At 47.6% G+C, this 20,016-nt stretch overlaps 1 protein-coding gene across 1 annotated transcript in view; it reads left to right on the top strand.

Moving 5' to 3' along the window:
* The window catches only part of LOC106501960 (cytosolic carboxypeptidase 6-like), a 118,033-nt gene extending 100,865 nt beyond the window's left edge, over window positions 1-17,168 (top strand). The window contains exons 5-6 of the mRNA XM_018046495.1: window positions 10,519-10,615; window positions 16,920-17,168. Coding sequence (XP_017901984.1) covers window positions 10,519-10,615; window positions 16,920-17,040 — 218 coding nt within the window. The 3' untranslated portion in view covers window positions 17,041-17,168. The remainder of the gene's footprint in view (window positions 1-10,518; window positions 10,616-16,919) is intronic.

The raw sequence follows: 20,016 nt of genomic DNA, 5'->3' as shown, positions 1-20,016 counted from the left end.
TCAAGTGGGCCTTAGAAAGCATCACTACGAACAAAGCTAGTGGAGGTGATGGAATTCCAATTGAGCTGTTTAAAATCCTGAAAGATGATGCTGTGAAAGTGCTGCACTCAATATGCCAACAAATTTGGGAAACTCAGCAGTGGCCACAGGACTGGAAAAGGTCAGTTTTCATTCCAATCCCAAAGAAAGGCAATGCCAAAGAATGCTCAAAGTACCGCACAATTGCACTCATCTCACATGCTAGTAAAGTAATGCTCAAAATTCTCCAAGCCAGGCTTCAGCAATACGTGAACCATGAACTTCCAGCTGTTCAAGCTGGTTTCAGAAAAGGCAGAGGAACCAGAGATCAAATTGCCAACATCCGCTGGATCATGGAAAAAGCAAGAGAGTTCCAGAAAAACATCTACATCTGCTTTATTGACTATGTCAAAGCCTTTGACTGTGTGGATCACAATAAACTGTGGAAAATTCCGAAAGAGATGGGAATACCAGGCCACCTGACCTGCCTCTTGAGAAATCTGTATGCAGGTCAGGAAGCAACAGTTAGAACTGGACATGGAACAACAGACTGGTTCCAAATAGGAAAAGGAGTACGTCAAGGCTGTATATTGTCACCCTGCTTATTTAACTTCTATGCAGAGTACATCATGAGAAACACTGGGCTGGAGGAAGCACAAGCTGGAATCAAGACTGCTAGGAGAAATATCAATAACCTCAGATATGCAGATGACACCACCCTTATGGCAGAAAGTGAAGAGGAACTAAAAAGCCTCTTGATGAAAGTGAAAGAGGAGAGTGAAAAAGTTGGCTTAAAGCTCAACATTCAGAAAACTAAGATCATGGCATCCGGTCCCATCACTTCATGGGAAATAGGTGTGGAAACAGTGGAAACAGTGTCAGACTTTATTTTTGGGGGGCTCCAAAATCACTGCAGATGGTGATTGCAGCCATGAAATTAAAAGACACTTACTCCTTGAAAGAAAAGCTATGACCAACCTAGATAGCATATTCAAAAGCAGAGACATTACTTTGCCAACAAAGTTCCGTCTAGTCAAGGCTATGGTTTTTCCAGTAGTGATATATGGATGTGAGAGTTGGACTGCGAAGAAAGCTGAGTGCTGAAGAATTTATGCTTTTGAACTGTGGTGTTGGAGGAGACTCTTGAGAGTCCCTTGGACTGCAAGGAGATCCAACCAGTCCATTCTAATGGAGATCAGCCCTGGGATTTCTTTGGAAGGAATGATGCTAAAGCTGAAACTCCAGTACTTTGGCCACCTCATGCGAAGAGTTGACTCCTTGGAAAAGACTCTGATGCTGGGAGGGATTGGGGGCAGGAGGAGAAAGGGACGACCGAGGATGGGATGGCTGGCTGGCATCACTGACTCGATGGACGTGAGTCTGAGTGGACTCCGGGAGCTGGTGATGGACAGGGAGGCCTGGCATGCTGCGGTTCATGGGGTCGCAGAGTCGGACACGCCTGAGCGACTGGGCTGAACTGAGAAGTCCACTAAGCAGCTCACGGTCCGGTGCAAGCATTCCCTGCCCTTGAGAGGTCGCAAACAATGCAGAGAAAAAGGGTCCTGGAGTTAGGCTTGAAAGTGAAAATGAAGTCACTGTGTCGTGTCCGACTCTTTGCGACCCCAAGGACTGTAGCCTGCCAGGTTCCTCCATCCATGGGATTTTCCAGGCAAGAATACTGGAGTGGTTTGCCATTTCCTTCTCCAGGGGATCTTCCTGACCCAGGGATTGAACCTGGGTCTCCTGCATTGTAGGCAGACCCTTTACCATGTGAGCCACCAGGGAAGTCCTGGGTCCAAATCCTACAAATCCACTTGCTGCTTATGTGGGAGGTGCTGGGCAACTTTGAGTGATGCTGAGTGTCACTTGGGTGGGTTGAGTGCCCCGCACAGAGCCAGGGTTCCACTTCTGACACTGACAGTCTTCCTCCTCAGCTCTTGCCAATCAGATAAACCCAGGGAACATGCAACCCCCGCCCCCCAAAAGGTCTAGATGCCAAACCCTGGAACCTAGAGATCGGGGCCCTGGTGGCTCAGACGGTAAAGTGTCTGTCTACAATGCGAGAGACCTGGGTTCCATCCCTGGGTCGGGAAGATTCTCTGGAGAAGGAAATGGCAACGCACTCCAGTACTCTTGCCTAGAAAATTCGATGGACAGAGGAGCCTGGTGTCCATGGGGTCTCAAAGAGTCGGGCACGACTGAGCGACTTCACTTTCACTTTCACTATGTAGAATAGGATCTCTGCAGATGTCATTGTTGAGGATCTTGGGGTGGGAGATGGTCCTGGGTTATCTGGGTGGGCCCTGTATGCAATCGCATGTATCCTTTTAAGAGGAAGGCAGAGGGAGATGTGATCATACAGACTGGAATGATGTGGTCGCAAGCTAAGGAATGCCGGCAGCCACCAGAGGCCAGGAGAGGCCAGAACCGTTTCTCCTCTAGAGCCTCAAGAGGGAGTGTGGCCCATTGAAATGGATTTCAGTCTCCTGGCCTCCAGACTGTGAGACACTGAATTTCTTTTGTTTTAAGCCACTAGTGTGTGGTGCTTTGTTACAGTAACCATTGGAAACACATATATAGAGCCTCACAGCTATTCCCAACATCCAGCATTCTTTAGTGACCTGGACACCTCTCCACCATGTTTACCTGTACCCTCTTCTCTGAAGTGAGCCTCTCAGAATATACCCTACCCTTTTGAGCTGCACCTCACTTATCAAAGAGGAGGTCTTCCTTCCATCCATCAGTCTTTCCCTTCCTTCTCTCTGTCCTTCTCTGCCTCTCTTTCTCTGTTCCTGCCTCTCCGTTTCAGTCTTGCTGCATCTCATTTACCATCTTCGCCTCTTAAACTTGCTTTTCTCCTTTTGTCTCTTTCTGTCTCATCCTCTGCCTTTCTCCCGTCCCCTCCCTCTCTCACCCTCCCTGTCTACAGTTGCATCTCTCTCTCACTCTCTCTGTCTCTCCGATTCACTCCGTCATCTGCTTCCTAGGTTTCTCTCTCTCTCTGCCCCTCTGTCCTTTCTCTCGTTTTCAAGTTTGACTTTCTCTCAGCCCCTCTGATGAGCTTTCTCTCCTCACTTATCTTTCTGCTCCACCCTGACCCATTTGTCTCTGCACCTTCCCGCCTGTTTGCATCTTTCTCTGTCTCATCCTCCCCGCCCCCACCCCACCCCCGCTGCGTCTTCCTTGTCTTTTTCTGCCGGCCTCCTTACCTCAGGAAGTGCCTTAGGAGTTGCCTGTGATCAGAGTGGACTCTGCAATTACAGCCGCAGGCTTCACACTGCCCTTGAGAGACAGACTCATCTGTTTAGCCATGCACCTGTCCGACGCCGTGGGAGGATGGGTGAGGGAGGCAGACACAAAAGATCCTTCATATCACGTTGTTCTTCCGGCTTTACCCAGAGGCTCCTGGACAGTTGCCTCTTAACATTCCCACAGTGCTGTCAGCCTTACCAAAGAGGGATCACTTTTCCTGGGCCTACTCCTTTGCAGAATTAATCAGTCCCCTTAATGACGCTCATCTGTTGCTGGCGTGGGTGGGAGTGTGAACAGAGAAAGAATTCTAGGTGGGGGTTTCCCAGCAGGGAGCAGGTAGGAGTTACATTTTCATATTTGGAGGCTGGATGATGGCAAAGAAAGACCTTCATGAGGACAGGGGCTATATCTGTTTTTCTTGTCACTGTAATATAGGTTCTAGAATTGGGTCTGGCACGTAGAAGGCATTTAAAGAATATCTGAGTAGATGAATGAAGGAGTGAATGAGCTCCAGTCCTCTTTGTGCTAGTATCTGATGAGACCCAATGGACATGTTCCTTCTGATTTTTCATCTGCAAAATGGGGATAGCCATCAGATCTCCCTGCAACACACAACTGTGGGGAGAGAAGAAGTGAAATATGGGATCTGTTGCATGGGGCGGCCCCTTAGTTCCCTGCAGAGCAGGGCGGGGAGGCTACAAGTGCTTGCTGGTGGTTCTGGAGGTGCTGCAGGGAGAGAGAAGTATGAAGCCAGCTTCAGAGATGAGGGTCTGGGAAGGAGCAGGCCAGGAAAGGGAGGTCACAGGTCAGGTGGGAGGATATGAGAGGCATCCCCTCTGGCTTTGCCCTGGGAGGTGGGAGGACCTTCAATCAGTCAGGAAACTGCCACATGACAAGAAGGAGATGTTCCTGAATTCTACCAGGGAGAACCCATGCCCAAGGTTGACTGTTATCCCCAGTGGTAGGATTGGGCTGGACTTAGCAGGAGCCCAGTTAGGAAGTGACTGGTCAGAGGTCCTGTTTAGACAAGGAAGGTCACTCATTCCCCATGCTGTCTAGCTCCCCCACCCCCTCCAAGCCCACTGAAGCCCCACTTCACCAGAGAGGCCTTCTGTGCCCTCTGCTTTCTGCTATGACCTGCCGCCTTTCTCCCAGCTTCCCCTTTGCCCTTCGCTTAGCCTTACTTCATGGCACTCACCACTCTCTGGCATCTTGATAACGTACGAATGTACTAGATTCACAGTTTGTCCCCAGCACCTAGAGTGTAAGTCTGATGAAGATGGGGATCTTGGTCAGTTTTATTTGCTGTGCCAAGCACCTAAAACTCACTTGGCACAGAGTAGGTAGGTTCTCGATAAATATTTGTTGAATGAAAGAATGAGGATGGGGTTTTTCAACAGCTTATGGTATTGAGAATTTTGCTTGAATATATTTTGTTAACCCTGGAAAGAACTTGAGAGAGCACACATGTTACCCACAGCAAAGTTAAGCCTAGAGAAAGGAAGTGGCTATGGCCCCATGACAAATTACTGGCTGAACCCAGATTGGTCTCTTGATTCCCATTTAGGGGCTCATTCAGGGCTCCAGATCCAAGGCCCTGAGACATGAGGACAGAGGGTCCTTCAGTCACTGCCTTTATCCCAGGGACCTTGGATGCCTTCTGAGAGCCAGGGGTGAGAGGGTGGAGAGCGAGCAGCAGGGGACAGACCACTCAGGCCACAAGCATTTTGGCATGAGTAGTCCTAAAGAGCTGATGGTTCAGAAACCATTTCCATTATCCGACCTTTTCATATTGCTGACGCAGGATCAGGGCTCCCAATGTCTCATAAGCATCTTGAAGTCAGGTTGAACTCCTAACCTCTCCCCTGATTCTTTTTCTTCGCTCAGTCTTTCACCTTCCAGAGCCCAGCATCGCCCTCTACCCAGCTACCACCCTTCACTCCATCTTCTCTTTCAGGCTGTCAGCAGGTCCTGCTAGTTCTTCCCTCAAGGACCTATCCTCCACCTCTACTGTGCTTGTCCTGTTCCAGGGTCCCCTCTTTCCCCTGGACCAACACTGTAGTCACCTGGCTGATGTGCTTGCTCCCACTCGTGCTTTCTTATTTTTTAGCAAAACAATGACCTTTTAAAATTCTAAATCAGATCATCTCATTTTCCTGCCTAAAATTCCTCATTCACTTAGACTCTTCCCATTCACTTAGAAAATCCAGATTCCTTCAGGTGACCCAGCATAAGGTGCCACAGTATCTAGCCCCTGCCTGCCTCTCCACACCAGCCCTCTCTCAGCCCCTCTCTCCCACCCAAGGACTGTTCCCACCCACCCTTCCTCCTTCATAGACGCTTACCCACTGCCCACTCTCAGTTTGCAGAAGCCTGCCCATACCCCTTCTCTAAGGCAGCACCCACATTGCCCTCAGTTATAGACTCTGCATTTTCTTCCTAGCACTATTAAAACCACAATTATGTATTTATTTAGGATTTTTTTAATTTTCTTATTCTTTTTTTTTTTACTGTTTCTGCGTATAGATTTAAGAATTGTTGTCTTGGTTGGTTGTTTTTTGTTTGTTTTTAAGCAAAGTATATCCCATGCCTTCTAGAGAAGTTAAATATACTAGGTGATCAACAAGCATAGATTGAGTGAACAGATGATGAATACAATATATACACTCTGGTTTTTATTGCCAACAGAAAAGAAGTTTAAATTCCATAATTTGACATTCAGAGCCTTCACTAATCTGTCGCCAGCCTACCCATTGCAGACCTACCTCCCCTCTACACTTTAGCTCCTTGGGCCTGCGGGCCCTTCTCTGTCTTATTTCTGGCACAGAATCGTGGCCCACAGCCACACTCCCCACTTGTACTGATGCTCATTTATCTCTTCTTCCCCATTTCAGATTTGTCTTTGTCCTTCAAATCTTTGCTATAGTCCACTTCCTTGAAGCCTTTCACAATTCCTCCACTTGGAATTAAATCTGCCATATGCCCACAGAATTTGTGTTTGAATTTATGACCACACTCATGAAAGGAGAAAACATGCATGGTGTTAAAAAGACAGTCAGGTTCGTATGCCACTTCTATCACTTTCTAGCCACGAGACGCTGGGTCAATTATGCAAACTCTCCTTTTTTCAGTTTCCTATAAAAGATGTGTCAAATTATGCTTTGGCCTCACAGGGATGTGGCGGGGATTATCGATAGTAAATAACTACACTGTACGGTGCACAGGGTGTGCCGGAAAAACACGGTAGTTGCTTTTGTGAAGGTGACCGGGCAACAGCCTGTTTGGTAACGCAGCTGTTTGGGATATGTTAGGGTCGTATTCCTGTTGCTGTTCAGTCACTAAGCCATGTCCGACTCTTTGCCACCCCATGAACTGCAGCATGCCAGGCTTCCCTGTCCTTCACTATCTCCTGGAGTTTGTTCAGCCTCATGTCTGCTGAATCAGTGATATCATCCAGCCATCTCCTCCTCTGCCACCCACTTCTCCTCTTGCCCTCAATCCTTCCCAGCATCAGAGTCTTTGCCTCTTCTAGACTGTGTCTAATTCCTCTTTATCTAACCTAGGCTCAGCCCTTCTTCATAGCAGTACACACGTGGGAGGAACCCCCAAAATTAGAATGAATGAATGAACAAACGAATGTGAATAAGCCAACCCTCGTTACTTGTTAAAGGGTCCCACCATGTACTGGAGCTATTGACACCCACCCTTTACTTTAAAGTCACCTAGTCAGTCTGAGTTTCGGACAACTCCAGCCAACTCCTGTTTCTCTGACTCCAGGGTCCTGATCCCCCTGCTGTCTGCTCCTGCTCTTGGCTAGAAACCCATCAGGAGCGACAGAAGAATCTGAGGAGAATGACATTTTGAACATATAGGCCGTTCTGAGGTTTTTGTTGGCAGTGAAGGGTTGGGAGTTTTCACCCCAATTTTTTTCTCTCTTAATTCTGCAATATATTAGAGAAGGTTCCAGCCAAGAGAGTTATTGCTTTCTCCTTGCCTGGATCTTAAATCTTTGTTCAAAGACAGCCTGTTTTAATTGAAAATGTTCAATCAATCTCTTCCCTCCTCCCACCCACGTCCCATTTCTTGGCTCCAGCAGGGCCAGTGCAGTGAATAACCTGGAGCGAGGCTCTCAGGGCTTAGGGAATATGTAAGAAAGAAACAGGGTTGTCTCAGACAATTCCCACATTCAAAACACTGTCTTTTAAACAGCTTGTCTGAAATGATCAACACCTCACAGTCGGCATTTGACTGCAACAGCCCAACTCCTCTGCCTTATAGAGCTCAGGAGAATTGACCTACAGGGAGATCTCCTAGGGTTGCTCCAGGGCTGAGTGAGTGTGGCTGTCACTGCAGGTCTAGAGAAAGGGTTCAGGGCTTCCCTCTGGCCACATTCATGCACTTACTTAGTCAGCAGTCATGGGTTGGTTGCTTATCTCACCACCACAACCTGCAAGGCAGGCATCGTACTCATGTTTTACGGGTGAGGAAAGAAGGTTCGGGGAGATGGGAGAACTTCTGCAAGGTCACGTGGTGTTCTTGCTCTCCTCTGCTACATAATGAATTTCCCCAAAGTTAATGTTTAAAACCATAGTTATTCTCTCTTGTTTTCTGTGGGTCAGAAATTTAGAAAGGGTTCGGCTGAGTGGGTCTGGCTTGGCATCTTTGATGCAGTAACAGTGAGATACTGACTGGAGCTGGAGCGGCAGAGTGCTGGAGGGGCAGTGGGCTGGCCAGGAGTCTTTCTCTGAAGTAGCCTTTCCCCAAAATCTCAGGGCCTCTGCCTGCAGACCCTCTGTGAGCTGGCTTTGGGCTTCCCCAGAGCAGGATGGCCTCAGGGCAGTCAGACTGCTCGCTGGAGGTTCAGAACCCCAGCTGGGGCATTCCAGCAGGCAAGGTGAGAGTTACACCTGCTTTCCTGAACAGTGTCACTCTTGGCATTCCTTAGGTAGCAAGTAAGTTATAAGCCCACCCAGACTCAAAGAGAGGGGATACAGACTCCACCTCCCGGTGGAAGGGGTGTCAGATCACATCACAGGATGGCAGGTGAGACGGGAGACACTGGGCAGACATCTTTGGAAAGTGTCATTGGCCACACACAGCATGTGGCCAAGCCAGGATTAGAATTAGATGCGTTTGGCTCCAAAACTCCTGCTACAGCCTTTCAGCCTGGTCCACGGGGACCTCTCCCTGCCTCTGCGCCCCTGTAGCTCTTACTGTCGACGCACATAGTGGTGATTCAGTTTCCTCAAGCCACCTGGAGCCTGACTGAACTGAGGTGGGCAGCCACCTCTGCAGGCCTTGGCAGTGAGGTTACCTCTGGGGTCCACTGGTCAGAAAGCCCATGCCCAACACCAGGGCTTTTCAAGTTGTGAACTTTTTAAAGAAGGGCGGTCACAAGCAGAGGAAGAAAGCAGCTGGCAGCCGCAGATCTCACTGTCGTAAACAACTCACCTGGTGTTTTCCCTTCTCCCACCAGGCACTGGCCTGGGGTGCCTCAGCCCTTGACAGAAAAGGTGCCTTCCAGTTGGGCAACCACCCAGAGTGGCAGAAAGTTCACTGCTCTGGAATCAAAAAGTCCCAGATTGGAGTCTCAAGTCTACCACTGGCAGTTTTTAGCTTTGGACAGGTTTCTTAACTTCCAAAAGCAAAAAGGAGATAGGAATTCCTTCCTCCCTGGGTTGTTTATAATGACGTGGAAGGGTCAGTGCAGTACCAGACACACAGCAAGGGCTTCATAAATGCTGGTGTTCATGGTGTTCATGTCCAGGGCCGTGTCTGAACCCAGCCTGGAGACACCTCGAAGTGAGGGGTGAGAACTTGCTTGACTGTTTCACATATGCTGGCCCGCTCCATGACCCCGGACAGAGTAGTGGCCGAGATGGTCCCAGTGAAGTGACAACTAAACGGAGGTGTCTGGAGGCTGAGAAGGTGCGTTGGCCCCGTAAGGCCTGTGGGCAAAGGGGAGAGTGGTCTGAGAAGATGGAGTGGAATGGGCAACGGCCTGGAGGTGAAGGAAGCTCAGTATCACTGGAACGTAAAGGCCGAGGGGTGGAAGGCAGGAGGCAGCAAGCACGAAGCTGAGACCCAATTACAAAGGACCCAGTAAATCGAGTTCCAAATTTGAATTTTAAAAGCAACTGGGAGCCACTGAAGGGTTTTTCTCAGTTGGATGACTTGGGCAGATCTGTGCTTTAGAACAACTACCCTTTCACCCCACCCCACCAGCAACTTTATAGAAAATGGAGCAGAAGCAGGCAGCGTCATGGCTGGGAGGCCATTAGGACAGGATGACGGCAATTCAAGGAAAAGATGATGCTGGCCTTTTCTAGGAAGACAGCAGGGGCCTGGGGAAGAAGTTCCCCTGGGTAAGAGTTGGTGATGGTTTGGATGTTCAGAGCTGGGGGACATGAGATAAAAGATAAGTGCTTTGAATGAAGTCAGTTCAGAAGCCACAGGAGCAGAGGGCAAGAGCACCAGTCATAGTCCTGGGAGAAGAGCATTGTGCCTTACTAAAGAGACATCAGCTAACTGGAAAGCCGATGGTTACAAATTAGCTGAAGAAAAGTGAGGCAGAGGAAATAGCTCATGTGAAGGTCCAGACCTATGAACTATAATGCACAGAGCCTATGTTCCATGTTGTTGAATAGATGACTGTTGTGCTAATTTATACTAAAGTGTTACTGGTCAATATGGAATTGACCCTTTCCCCTTCCCTGGGAAGTTTGTATTTACCAGGTCACAAGTGCTTACCCTAAGGATTCATTATTGGTAGACCTCAAGGCGGACCAGGGATACTATTTAGGGTGAGAAGGTTTTATCATTGTCCCCAAGGTTACCAAGGGAGATGACTAATCCCTGAAGGTCAAGCAGGCCCTGGTCTCTATACAACAGAAGGTCTCTTGCCCTTGGGTCTTGCTTATCTGCCTCCCGCTGAGCCACCTGATTGTCAAACCATGGAAGCCCAGTGATTCTCAAAAGAACGCAGTAGGTTCTAAAGTCTCTGAACACAGGCTTCAGAGTAAGACTCCTTCCAGGTTCTATGACCTTGAGCATATTATTGAACTTCCCTTCATCTCAATTTTCTCACCTGGGAAAAAAGGGAAAATAATAGCATCTAATATCTAAGGATTTGTGAAAATCAAGAAGCCAGTACATACAACGCATAGAAGAGTGAGGGGAGATGCTGTTTGTCACTGTGGTCATTTTTCTTACTAGTCCAGAGTTGCTCCTTAACACCCGCCCTCGCAGACATGAAGCTGGGGCGGAATGTGGCGAGAACATTTTTGGATTATTATCGGCTGAACCCCATGGTCGAGAAAGTGGCGATCCCCATGCCAAGGCTGCGGTAAGTGCTGAGCAGAGCTTGTGTCCTGCTTAACTGGCTTCTTGTTCAGGGGCAGCTTCCTTTAGCCTCTGTCTGGCCCTGGGCAGCATGAGAAAGATGATCCCAGCCCTGCCGCAGAGACTGTAGGGGCCGAAGAGCTTCACAGCACAGTTTCCTGAGTTGGGGCTATCACTATGGGGTGAGACAGTGAGGGGGTGGTCACATTTCTGGATCTGACATGGGAAGCCACAGGACTGGGAGTTGCTGGGAGGCTGAGTCCAGCCACTGTCCCAAGCTGGTCTGGGTACATCCATGTGCTACTGCATCTGACACCTCAACCTCCAGGATTCCTGTATCATTGGGTCTCATAAGGCCTCTGATCCTTCAGTTTCATCATCTGTAAAGTGGGGACAGTGGTTCTCACTCATAAGACTATTAAGAGATGTTAGAGAACCCTGGCACATGTTGAAGTGCCAGGCATGTATGTACCTTGTACATATGATAGTTCCCTGCCGTCAAGATGCAAAGGCTCAGTGCTTAGAGGACACACCTCTGAGAAGCTTCCCCTCAGGTCCTCTGCCGTGGTCAGCTTTTTGGGCTGGTGAAGAGAGAAGGTCAGGTGATGAGTGTCCTTCCTGAGCGCTGGACCAGAGCCCAGAGTGCTGGGCATTCCCATGCCTGCTGGCTATGAGCCCAGTGAGCACTTGGGCAGGGACACCCAGTGGCATCTGGGATGTGCTGGCCTCACCCTATGCCTTGAACTCATCTCCTACTTGCCTAGTGGTCCAGCCTCCTTGAAGGACTTAATGGTATCAACTTAAAAGGTTCCTGCCAGACCAAATCTTCCCACTGAACTTGCCCATGACCTTGGCCAAATGCTTTGCTGTCTCAGGGCCTTTGTACTGATGCACCTTCCTCCCTAATCTGTTATTAACAAAAACAATGTTAATCACTGTTATTTTCTAAGCCAAGTACTTTTTGTACATGGTCTTATTCATTCCTCATAGATGTTTTCTTCCTCATATTACAAATGAGGAAAAGGAAGCACAGAAAGGTAAAGAAAATTTCCTGAGGTCAAAGACATTTTGTAGAGGCAGGATTTGATCCTAGGCATTTATTATTCCAAATCTGGACTGAGGTCCAGCTAAGCTCTACCCCCAGCAGGAAGCCTTTCTCACTGTCAGTGTAGGTTCAAATTCTGTCTCAAGCTCGTGGGATGTGAGACAGATTTCCTGGCTTTGTGAAACCTTTTTCTGCCTTCCTAAAGTGAGGGTAATAATGGCAACCTCTAAGAGTGGTTTTAAAGATTAGATACAAGCATGGTCTGGTGCCTGGCAGCCAGGAGGTGCTCAATGAATGTTTCCATCTCCTGGGGTTTCTGTGCTGCAGGCCCAGGTTTCCAGACAGCTCATCACAGCCTAGGGCAAGTCCCTGGATTTATCTAGTTGGGCTGGCTGATCTCTCAGAACCCACATCCCATCCAGCTGGGAGTCCCTCCTCTCTGAGCCCCAGCTCCACGAGGAGTCTGCACCACAATGTACTCTAGCTCAGTTGTTCACCCCCATCCTGGTGGATTAGCCTTTAGAAGGAGCATGTCTTTTCCTTCTCTGTTCTCCTTGGCTGTATGGAGCATGCACGCATCTATATATCCTTTCATTCATTCACTTAGGAAAATAACACTTTATGCCAAATCCCTAGTGGGGAAGGGGATGCTTGAATGAATAAATGATTAAAGCATGACCCTGACCTTGAGGAGCTCACCTCTAGACGAAGGTGCTCAGTTAATCCTTGGAAGTCATTCTGGTGGGGTTAAGTTCTTAAAAATTTAAAGTTTTATAAACTTATGCTCTCAGTTGTTCACCCCCATCCTGGTGGATTAGCCTTTAGAAGGTGCATTTGGTGGCTTCCCTGGTGGCTCAGACGGAAAAGAGTCTGCCTGCAGTGGGGGAGACCAAGATTCAATCCCTGGGTCGGGAAGATCCCCTGGGGAAGGAAATGGCAACCTTCTCCAGTATTCTTGCTCGGAAAATCCCACGGATGGAGGAGCCTGGCAGGCTACAGTCCCTGGGGTCACAAAGAGTCGGACATGACTGAGCGACTTCACTTTTATACACTCGAAAGAATTCATAGAATCCCATTTACAAGTTAATTTGGGGATTGTATCTTTCAGGTCCTCTGTCAGCCTGAATAAATTAACTTGATCCTTTCCCACTGTATTTTGCATGTCGCACTGTCAGTGCTGATATCCGCAGAGTAACGATCGCCGTGTGCAGATACGGCCTCCAAGGCCCCGGGAGTGGACAGGACTGGCCACAGGCAGGGCCAGGTAGCCCGGCCCCACCATCCCTATCCCCAGCCTCATGCTCTGAGCATCAGTTAGTGAAGAGTTCCTCAAGATAGGGGAGGCAGGACCCTGAAACTGGGCCTAAAGGTTACAGGGGAGTTCAGGGCCCTGCTCATGGAACCCCCGTTGCCCTGAGCTTTGGATCCCTCATTAGAGAAGAGCTGAAGGACTTCTTCCTCAGAGTTCACAGCCTTGAGGATTCACAGTAAAGGCACCCACCCTTAACCCAAGAAAAATAGAATAAACACCCTCTCCAATCCCCACATCTCCCCCTCATCAAACTTTGAATATCACCTAGATCTCAATTTGTCAGCAACTCTTGAAAACATGAATCTCAGGAGGATACACTGCTCTGATTTGGGACTTTACTGCATCCCCATTTTTGTATTATTTTCCACCCAAGCATTGAATAACATACATGAAAGAGCAGTTCTAGTTTCAAAGGCAAATTACATGTTTTGACTCAGAATTAATCTTTGTTTTCTCTCATCTCGATGGATAATTATACTCTGTCAGTTTCTACCCATGTGCTGGCAGGAGGCTGTCAGCGTCCCTGAGGAGGTCCCTTGAAGGGGGAAGAGACAAGCTGTGGGCCTGAGAGTCTAGGCTCAGGGACATGGCAGCGATGACCCGAGCTGAGACCCCACTCTTATCTCAACCACAGGGACACAAAATGTCCCATCAAGGTGGATACAAATTAGACAAGGAAGATGAACAGGCCAGGTGAGACTCTGGGGAGATGAAGCTGAGCACAGAGCGTGGGCAGGCCTCTGAGTGTGAGGTGGGCTCAGCTCAGTGACAGTGAGGGCTGCCTCCACGGTGGGGTTTGGATGCGCGCCTGTGTGCAGGGGGGGAATCATCAGCTCTGCATCTCACCGGAGCCCACTAAGTGGCAGGCCCTGAACGTGATGCTGGGGGAACATAGATAATGTTTGCCCATCAGGAGCCCAGATTCACAGAGGAGAAGGCATGTCCACATGCAAAGATCACAAACAATACCAAGTAACGTATAAATGTGCTCAGCTACCTAGCACCTCGTGCCCTCTTCCAAAAACCTCCATGGTTCCTCCATTATCTTCAGTAATGTTTCAATTCCGCCTCCTGCTGGTCAAAGCCCTGGCCTTCATTGAAAACTTCATATGCAGCTTCCTAGCACACACCTTTCCCTGTGAGCACCGTCTCCACCCTACCTGTTTGCTACCACTTTATACCCCAAGTAAGGAAGTCATTGCTCCCTGTTCATCCTTTTCCCTCTTCCTGGAATGTTCTCCCTGTCTGTCTCTAGGTGGAGAGTGCCAGCTTATCTTTCAAAGCCCAGTCTGGATATTGCACCCCTGTTTCTTGGTCCTTGTTCTCCGCTGGAGATAGAGCTCCTTCTCTCTGCTGAACCCCTAACTGCATTTTGCACACACGTCTGCATGGTACATCCCATAGCATATTGTCATAGCATCTTTGTGTGTCTGACTCCACCGCTAGATGGATTGCTCCTTAAGGAACTATTTTATCACTCCTGGATCCTCAGTGCACATTCAAGGCCTAGTTGGGAGTAAGTCTGACATAAGCTCTGAATATATGAGTTACGAAATAGTAGAACTGAAGCATCCCCTAAGAATCATCCACTTCAACACCTTCGTGTTATAGAAAAGTGAGACCCCACCAGAAATTACTCTCCCACAACTACTGGCAAACATTTGGCAGTCATCAGGAGTATCCAAGGAAGGCTTCATGGAGGAAGTGGGGCTTAAACTTGGTTTCCAGGGACACGTAGAATTCAAATGGAGGAAAGAGGGGCATTTCAGATTGGGGGAAATGGCATAGAAGGCAGGAAGCAGAAGCTGAAATGGCACATTCTAAGGTAATGACAGGGCTGGATGTTGAGGACAGTAGAAATGGTAAAGATGGGACTAACAGTTCATTTAATTCATCAAACAATCCTTAAGCCATACTTTATACTATTCAGGAATTATGGAGAAAAATCAGATGCATCAAACTAACAGTCCTATGAGAAAAACAGCTGGGCAGATAACTCCCCAGAAAATGGCATGCTGAGAGATGAAGCCCAAAATGCTGTGGGAGTCGGCTTTCCACAGGAGGGAGTCTAGATAGTTGGAAGAAGGCCCTGTAGGAGGAAGAGTTGCTCTGTGGGGCCCGTAGGTGAGAGGTTTGCTTCTGATGCCTCTCTCTGTGCCCCCATCTGGAGCTGTGGATGTTTTTGCCTCTGTAAGGACCCCACAGTCATTTTGCATGTCCACCCTCCTCCCTGGCTATCACACACCCTGCTCCCCATGCACGCCATCTACCTGGGACCACCCCACCTGTGATCATACTCGGGCTTGCACACCCTCTTTCCCCTCCAAAGAAACAAATCCATCTTGGTTCCCATGCTTCCTTTGGGAATAAAGATCCACTCTCTCAGTGACACGTGAATGACACCTTGTAATGGGCAAAGCTCTTCCCCAACCCTCATTCACCAAAGCCTAGAATGCAGGAAGGACATGGGCGCTACTATTTTACAAAAGAAGAAACAGGGGCCAGAGAAGAGAAAGGTCTTCTTCAAGATCACATCGCCTGTAAATGGCATTCCGAGTGTGTGTTCCAGGCCGTTATTGGGTATTAAGACTTAGACGTATCTCAGCCATGCTAGATGATCTTGCTGTGTTAGCAAGGTCTTTCAGGAGCGTGGAATCTTAGTCTGTGAGTTTTCCTGGTTGAGGAGCTGCATGAGGGCGAGGTGTCCCTTTTTGTATGCTGCCACCTGGTCTTGTCTTTACCCTATTCATGACTCATCAGCAATGAAGGAAATGATCATCCAGAATCAGAGCAGCATGGGTTTTAAGAAGTCACTTCTTGAATCCTAAATCTAACAGCCCAAGAGATTCCCATATTTGTGGCGTTACCATTTGCTGCCAGGAGTTGTAGTTATTTATTATTTTGCGTAGTTATTTCACACAACTATGACCTCTACTACACCGTAAGCAGCCTGAGGGCAACATCAATGTCTGATTCACCTCTGTCACCTCCAGAGGCCATTGGACCATACCTAGCACGTAGCAGCATGCCTTTGTAAGTTACAGTAGGGAAAGGAAGACACTAGGTGTGTTTATTTAAAGCGTCTCATTTAATGTCACATCACCCTGAAATTGGAATATTTTGTCCTCGTTTTGTAAACGAAGCTCAGAGAATTCAAGTAACTTGCTCAAGGTTATACCTCTCACATATAGCTGGCCTGAGAATTCGGTTCACTTCTTTCTGGATTGGCCTGTCTTTCCACTGCATATAAATCATAGTCCAATGCTTGAATGAATGGCACATCAATTTATTACTCAAAATGTAATGAAGAAGGCCCCATATGAAGAAAAACGCAAACATGGATAAAACTTGGTTCCTGCTCACCAGGAGCAGAACAGAAAGTGAACAACTGTTGAAGAGTAACGTTAAGGGTATTACATTGGGTGCTGAGCACTGAGATACAGAGGTAAAATAGACACATCTCTGCCTTTGGAGAGCCCCCAAGCTTGTAGGGGAGTCAGTCCCACCATGAAACGCCATAATTAGGTTATGCTGAGAAATATAGAGGGACTCTGGAGCCCATGATGGTCCCGAAGGGCATGAAGCCCCTGGCTCTGCCGATCTACAGCTCGTCTCTGTGTTCATCCGCAGCCCATCGTGAAATGGATAGAATGAGTTAGAATCAAGGTAGAAATGTGGAAGTATTACAACCATAGGGGAGTTAGGTTTTCTTCAGAACCAGAATGATCCAACCCAAGCCATCCATTCATCTAAGAGTCGTTCATTCAGTCAGGCCTTGGGCTGGGCTCCTGAGATGTCTGGATGAGGCAGCCAAGGCCACCGCTTCTAGTCCAGTGGTGGACTCACGGCCCACAGTCCAGTGGGGGAGATAGACATACACACAGATGATTCCAGTGCAGTGTGTATATGTGCTGTCTTTCTTCTCTCTTTCTGTTATCTCCCCCTTTGCAGGAAAGGAAAACCCCCTTCCTACAAGCACTCACTCCTGCGGGGCCCGGCCAGCAACCACCCCAACGGCAAAGGGGACAAGAAGAGCTCAGTGAACCACAAAGACCCTTCAAACTCTTTTTAAGGATGTGGAATCCAGGGAGGTCTTGTGGTGGCAAGAGCATGCATTTTCTGCTGGGCCATGAAATTAATCACCCTTTTCTAGTTTCCAAGATAATGACTGTGAGAACATGTATAAGCTGGTGAAAGGGAAGGGGGGAAAAATGAGAAATTTCATCATCGATTTTCCTTTTTACCATTTGAAAATCAATTGTGAGCCTTCAGCTTAAGGCTCAGGAACAAAATAGGAGACTCAGACCAGATGAGTACAGATGCTAATTTCCACAACACAGAGACCCTCACAGGAAGAGAAAACCCCCGTATCTCCTCTCTAGTCAGTGCTTTCCAGCCCCTTTACTGTTCTAAGTTGTGCAGTTACTATAGGTGGCTACCTTTTAGACTAGGCCACAGTTGTTTACTGTTTTAGAAATGCAGTGTCCATATTTGCTGACCCAAAACCATACCATCAACACACACAAAACAAAAGATAAATGCACCTTCGGTAACAATGGGTCAGAATTTTTGAGGTCACAGTGGGCTTAGACATACAGTCACTTTATCTATGAGCTGCATGCTCCCTGACTCCCCTAAACCCCAGCATGCAACTTCAGAGAACTGCCCTGAGAGCTTTGTCCCAACGACCTGGGTAGTTTCATTGAAACCTTAGCTCCTAAAACAAAAAGTATTAGCTGCACATTCCAGAAGGTCTCTCTCATGGTTAAGATCTCTAGATCCTAGGATCTGAGATCAAAACGGACCAGTAAAGAAGAGGATATGAAAAATCTGCCATAGAGGGGAGGAGGCTAACTGCCAGGTAAGAAGGTGCAAAAGACGAAAGAAAGCACTCCGAGGCAGGTGGGGTTGATACAGTACAACCACCACAGTGGCAATTCCCAAGGCAGGGCCAGCTCACTGGTGTGCATTTTTCTACAGAGTAAAGTGCCTTTGCATGATGAATGGGTCCAGGGGAGTCGGCTCACTTCCTGTCTGTGAAGCAGCAGGCTGAGTCACCATGACAGCCTGCTAATTAAAATGACCTCCCGGAAATGAGGATTAGAAGATAGGGAGAGGAAGGGAGGCTCCGGGGAGATAGGGCCTTTAGCACAAAGCTTCAGTTTAGCATTCTTTTGCTTTGGATTGGAGATTTTCAAAGTATCTTAAAAATTGAGTGCAAAGCTTATTCTCCCTTTGCTTATTGCTTTTCAGAAATGATTTAAAAAAAAGAGACATGTGTTAGTTGGCTACAAATGTTGTGTTGTATATACAGCTTCTCCCCTGGGTTCCTGTTGCCCAGAGGAACACAAATAAAGTGCTTCCTGCAGCTCCTCTGTTCCTCTGAGCATTCCTGGCACCTTTCCCTCTAGGTCTCTCCCTCCCTCAAGAACCAAGCAAGTCAACCCAATTTGATGTAACCCTCGCTTTGCTGTCAGGGACTCTGTCATCAAGGTAAGGGAGGACAGTCAAGGCTTGACTTTCTAGCCGTTCCTGTGGCAGAATCCTGGGGAGTTTATTTGACTGCAGCCAGCTCAATGCAAATCAACACTGTGGCAGGCCTTTCAGAAACAAGAGCATCTCTTGAGATGGCATAAAGAGAGGCAGATTGCATAAAATCAGGGATAATAGACCAGATCTATTTTTCCCTGCCCAGACTGCTTTCATAAGGTGAACATATTTAGACCCCACTTATTTTGGTGCTTAGGTAGTTCATTTTATAGATTTATACTGCATATTAAATTATGGCGTAACTTCCCAAGTGGTGCTAGTAGTAAAGAACCCGCCTGCCAATGCAAGAGACATAAGAGACGCAAGTTCGATCCCTGGGTCAGGAAGATCCCCTGGAGGAGGGCATAGCAAACTATCCCAGAATTCTTGGCTGGAGAATCCCCATGGACAGAGGGGCCTGGGGATGGGGGTGGGGGGTGCTACAGTCCATAGGGTCACACAGAGTCAGACACAACTGAAGCGAGTGAGCATACACTCACACATGTATTTTTCCAATTTACATTTTACTGGAAGTAAACTGATCTGATACCCATTTTACCAAATCTTCACTGACATAAAAAGTTAGCTATTTTCATCAACTTTTTATCAATAGGATATTTTCAGTTATGAAAATGTAACTGCACTTCTGAAAAGCTGCATTGATTAATTGGACCATAGATCTTAAAAGCTCAGGTATGCTAGTGGTTTAAAAGAAAATTTTGGAGTCAGGCAACTCTGGATTCTAATTCTGCATTCAAACCTTTATTCTGTCTCTTGATATCTGTGTGATCTTGGGTAAGTTATTTAACCTCTCTGAATCTTAATTCCTATAACATGGTGATAGTAATATCTACCTCATTACAGTAGGTATGTGGGTTTATGGGATTTTATGGGGGATATTGGGGCTTCCCTGGTAACTCAGTTGGTAAAGAATCTGCCTGAAATGCAGGAGACCCCAATTAAATTCCCGGGTTGGGAAGATCCCCTGGAGGAGGGCATGGCAACCCACTCCAGTATTCTTGCCTGGAGAATCCCCAAGGACAGAGGAGCCTGGCAGGCTACAGTCCATAGTTGCAAAGAGTAAGACATGACTGAGCAACTAAGCACAGCACAGTGCATGGGTCATATCAGCACAGCACATGGGTCATTCAATAAATGATAGCTGTTAGTTGGATGTGACCAGGATGATAAGGTGTCTGCAAATCACTTCCCACTGGAAGTGGATAAGGAAACAGGAGCTGTTTATCCATGAGATGAAAAATGAGGGGGAGGAGGTTAAGGAAAGCAAGATCACAATATCTAAAAAGTTGAAAAAGTATCTTGGATATTCTTTTTATCAGAAAAAAAACCAAACTTGTTCTGTGTTGCCAAAGGGTAAGAACCAAATCCAAGGAAGTAGTCTCAGTGAGACAAATTTCAGTTCAAAAGTGAGGAAAACCTTCTAGTGAATAGAGTTGTCAACCACTGGATGAGGTCCCTGAGAGACACAGAGTTCTCCATCACTAGAGACATGCAATCA

Source organism: Capra hircus, chromosome 3 (assembly GCF_001704415.2).
Source record: "Capra hircus breed San Clemente chromosome 3, ASM170441v1, whole genome shotgun sequence".
Taxonomy (NCBI): domain Eukaryota; kingdom Metazoa; phylum Chordata; class Mammalia; order Artiodactyla; family Bovidae; genus Capra; species Capra hircus.
The sequence above is the reverse complement of the archived record's forward strand: the minus strand, read 5'-3'. Positions and strand labels throughout refer to the sequence as shown.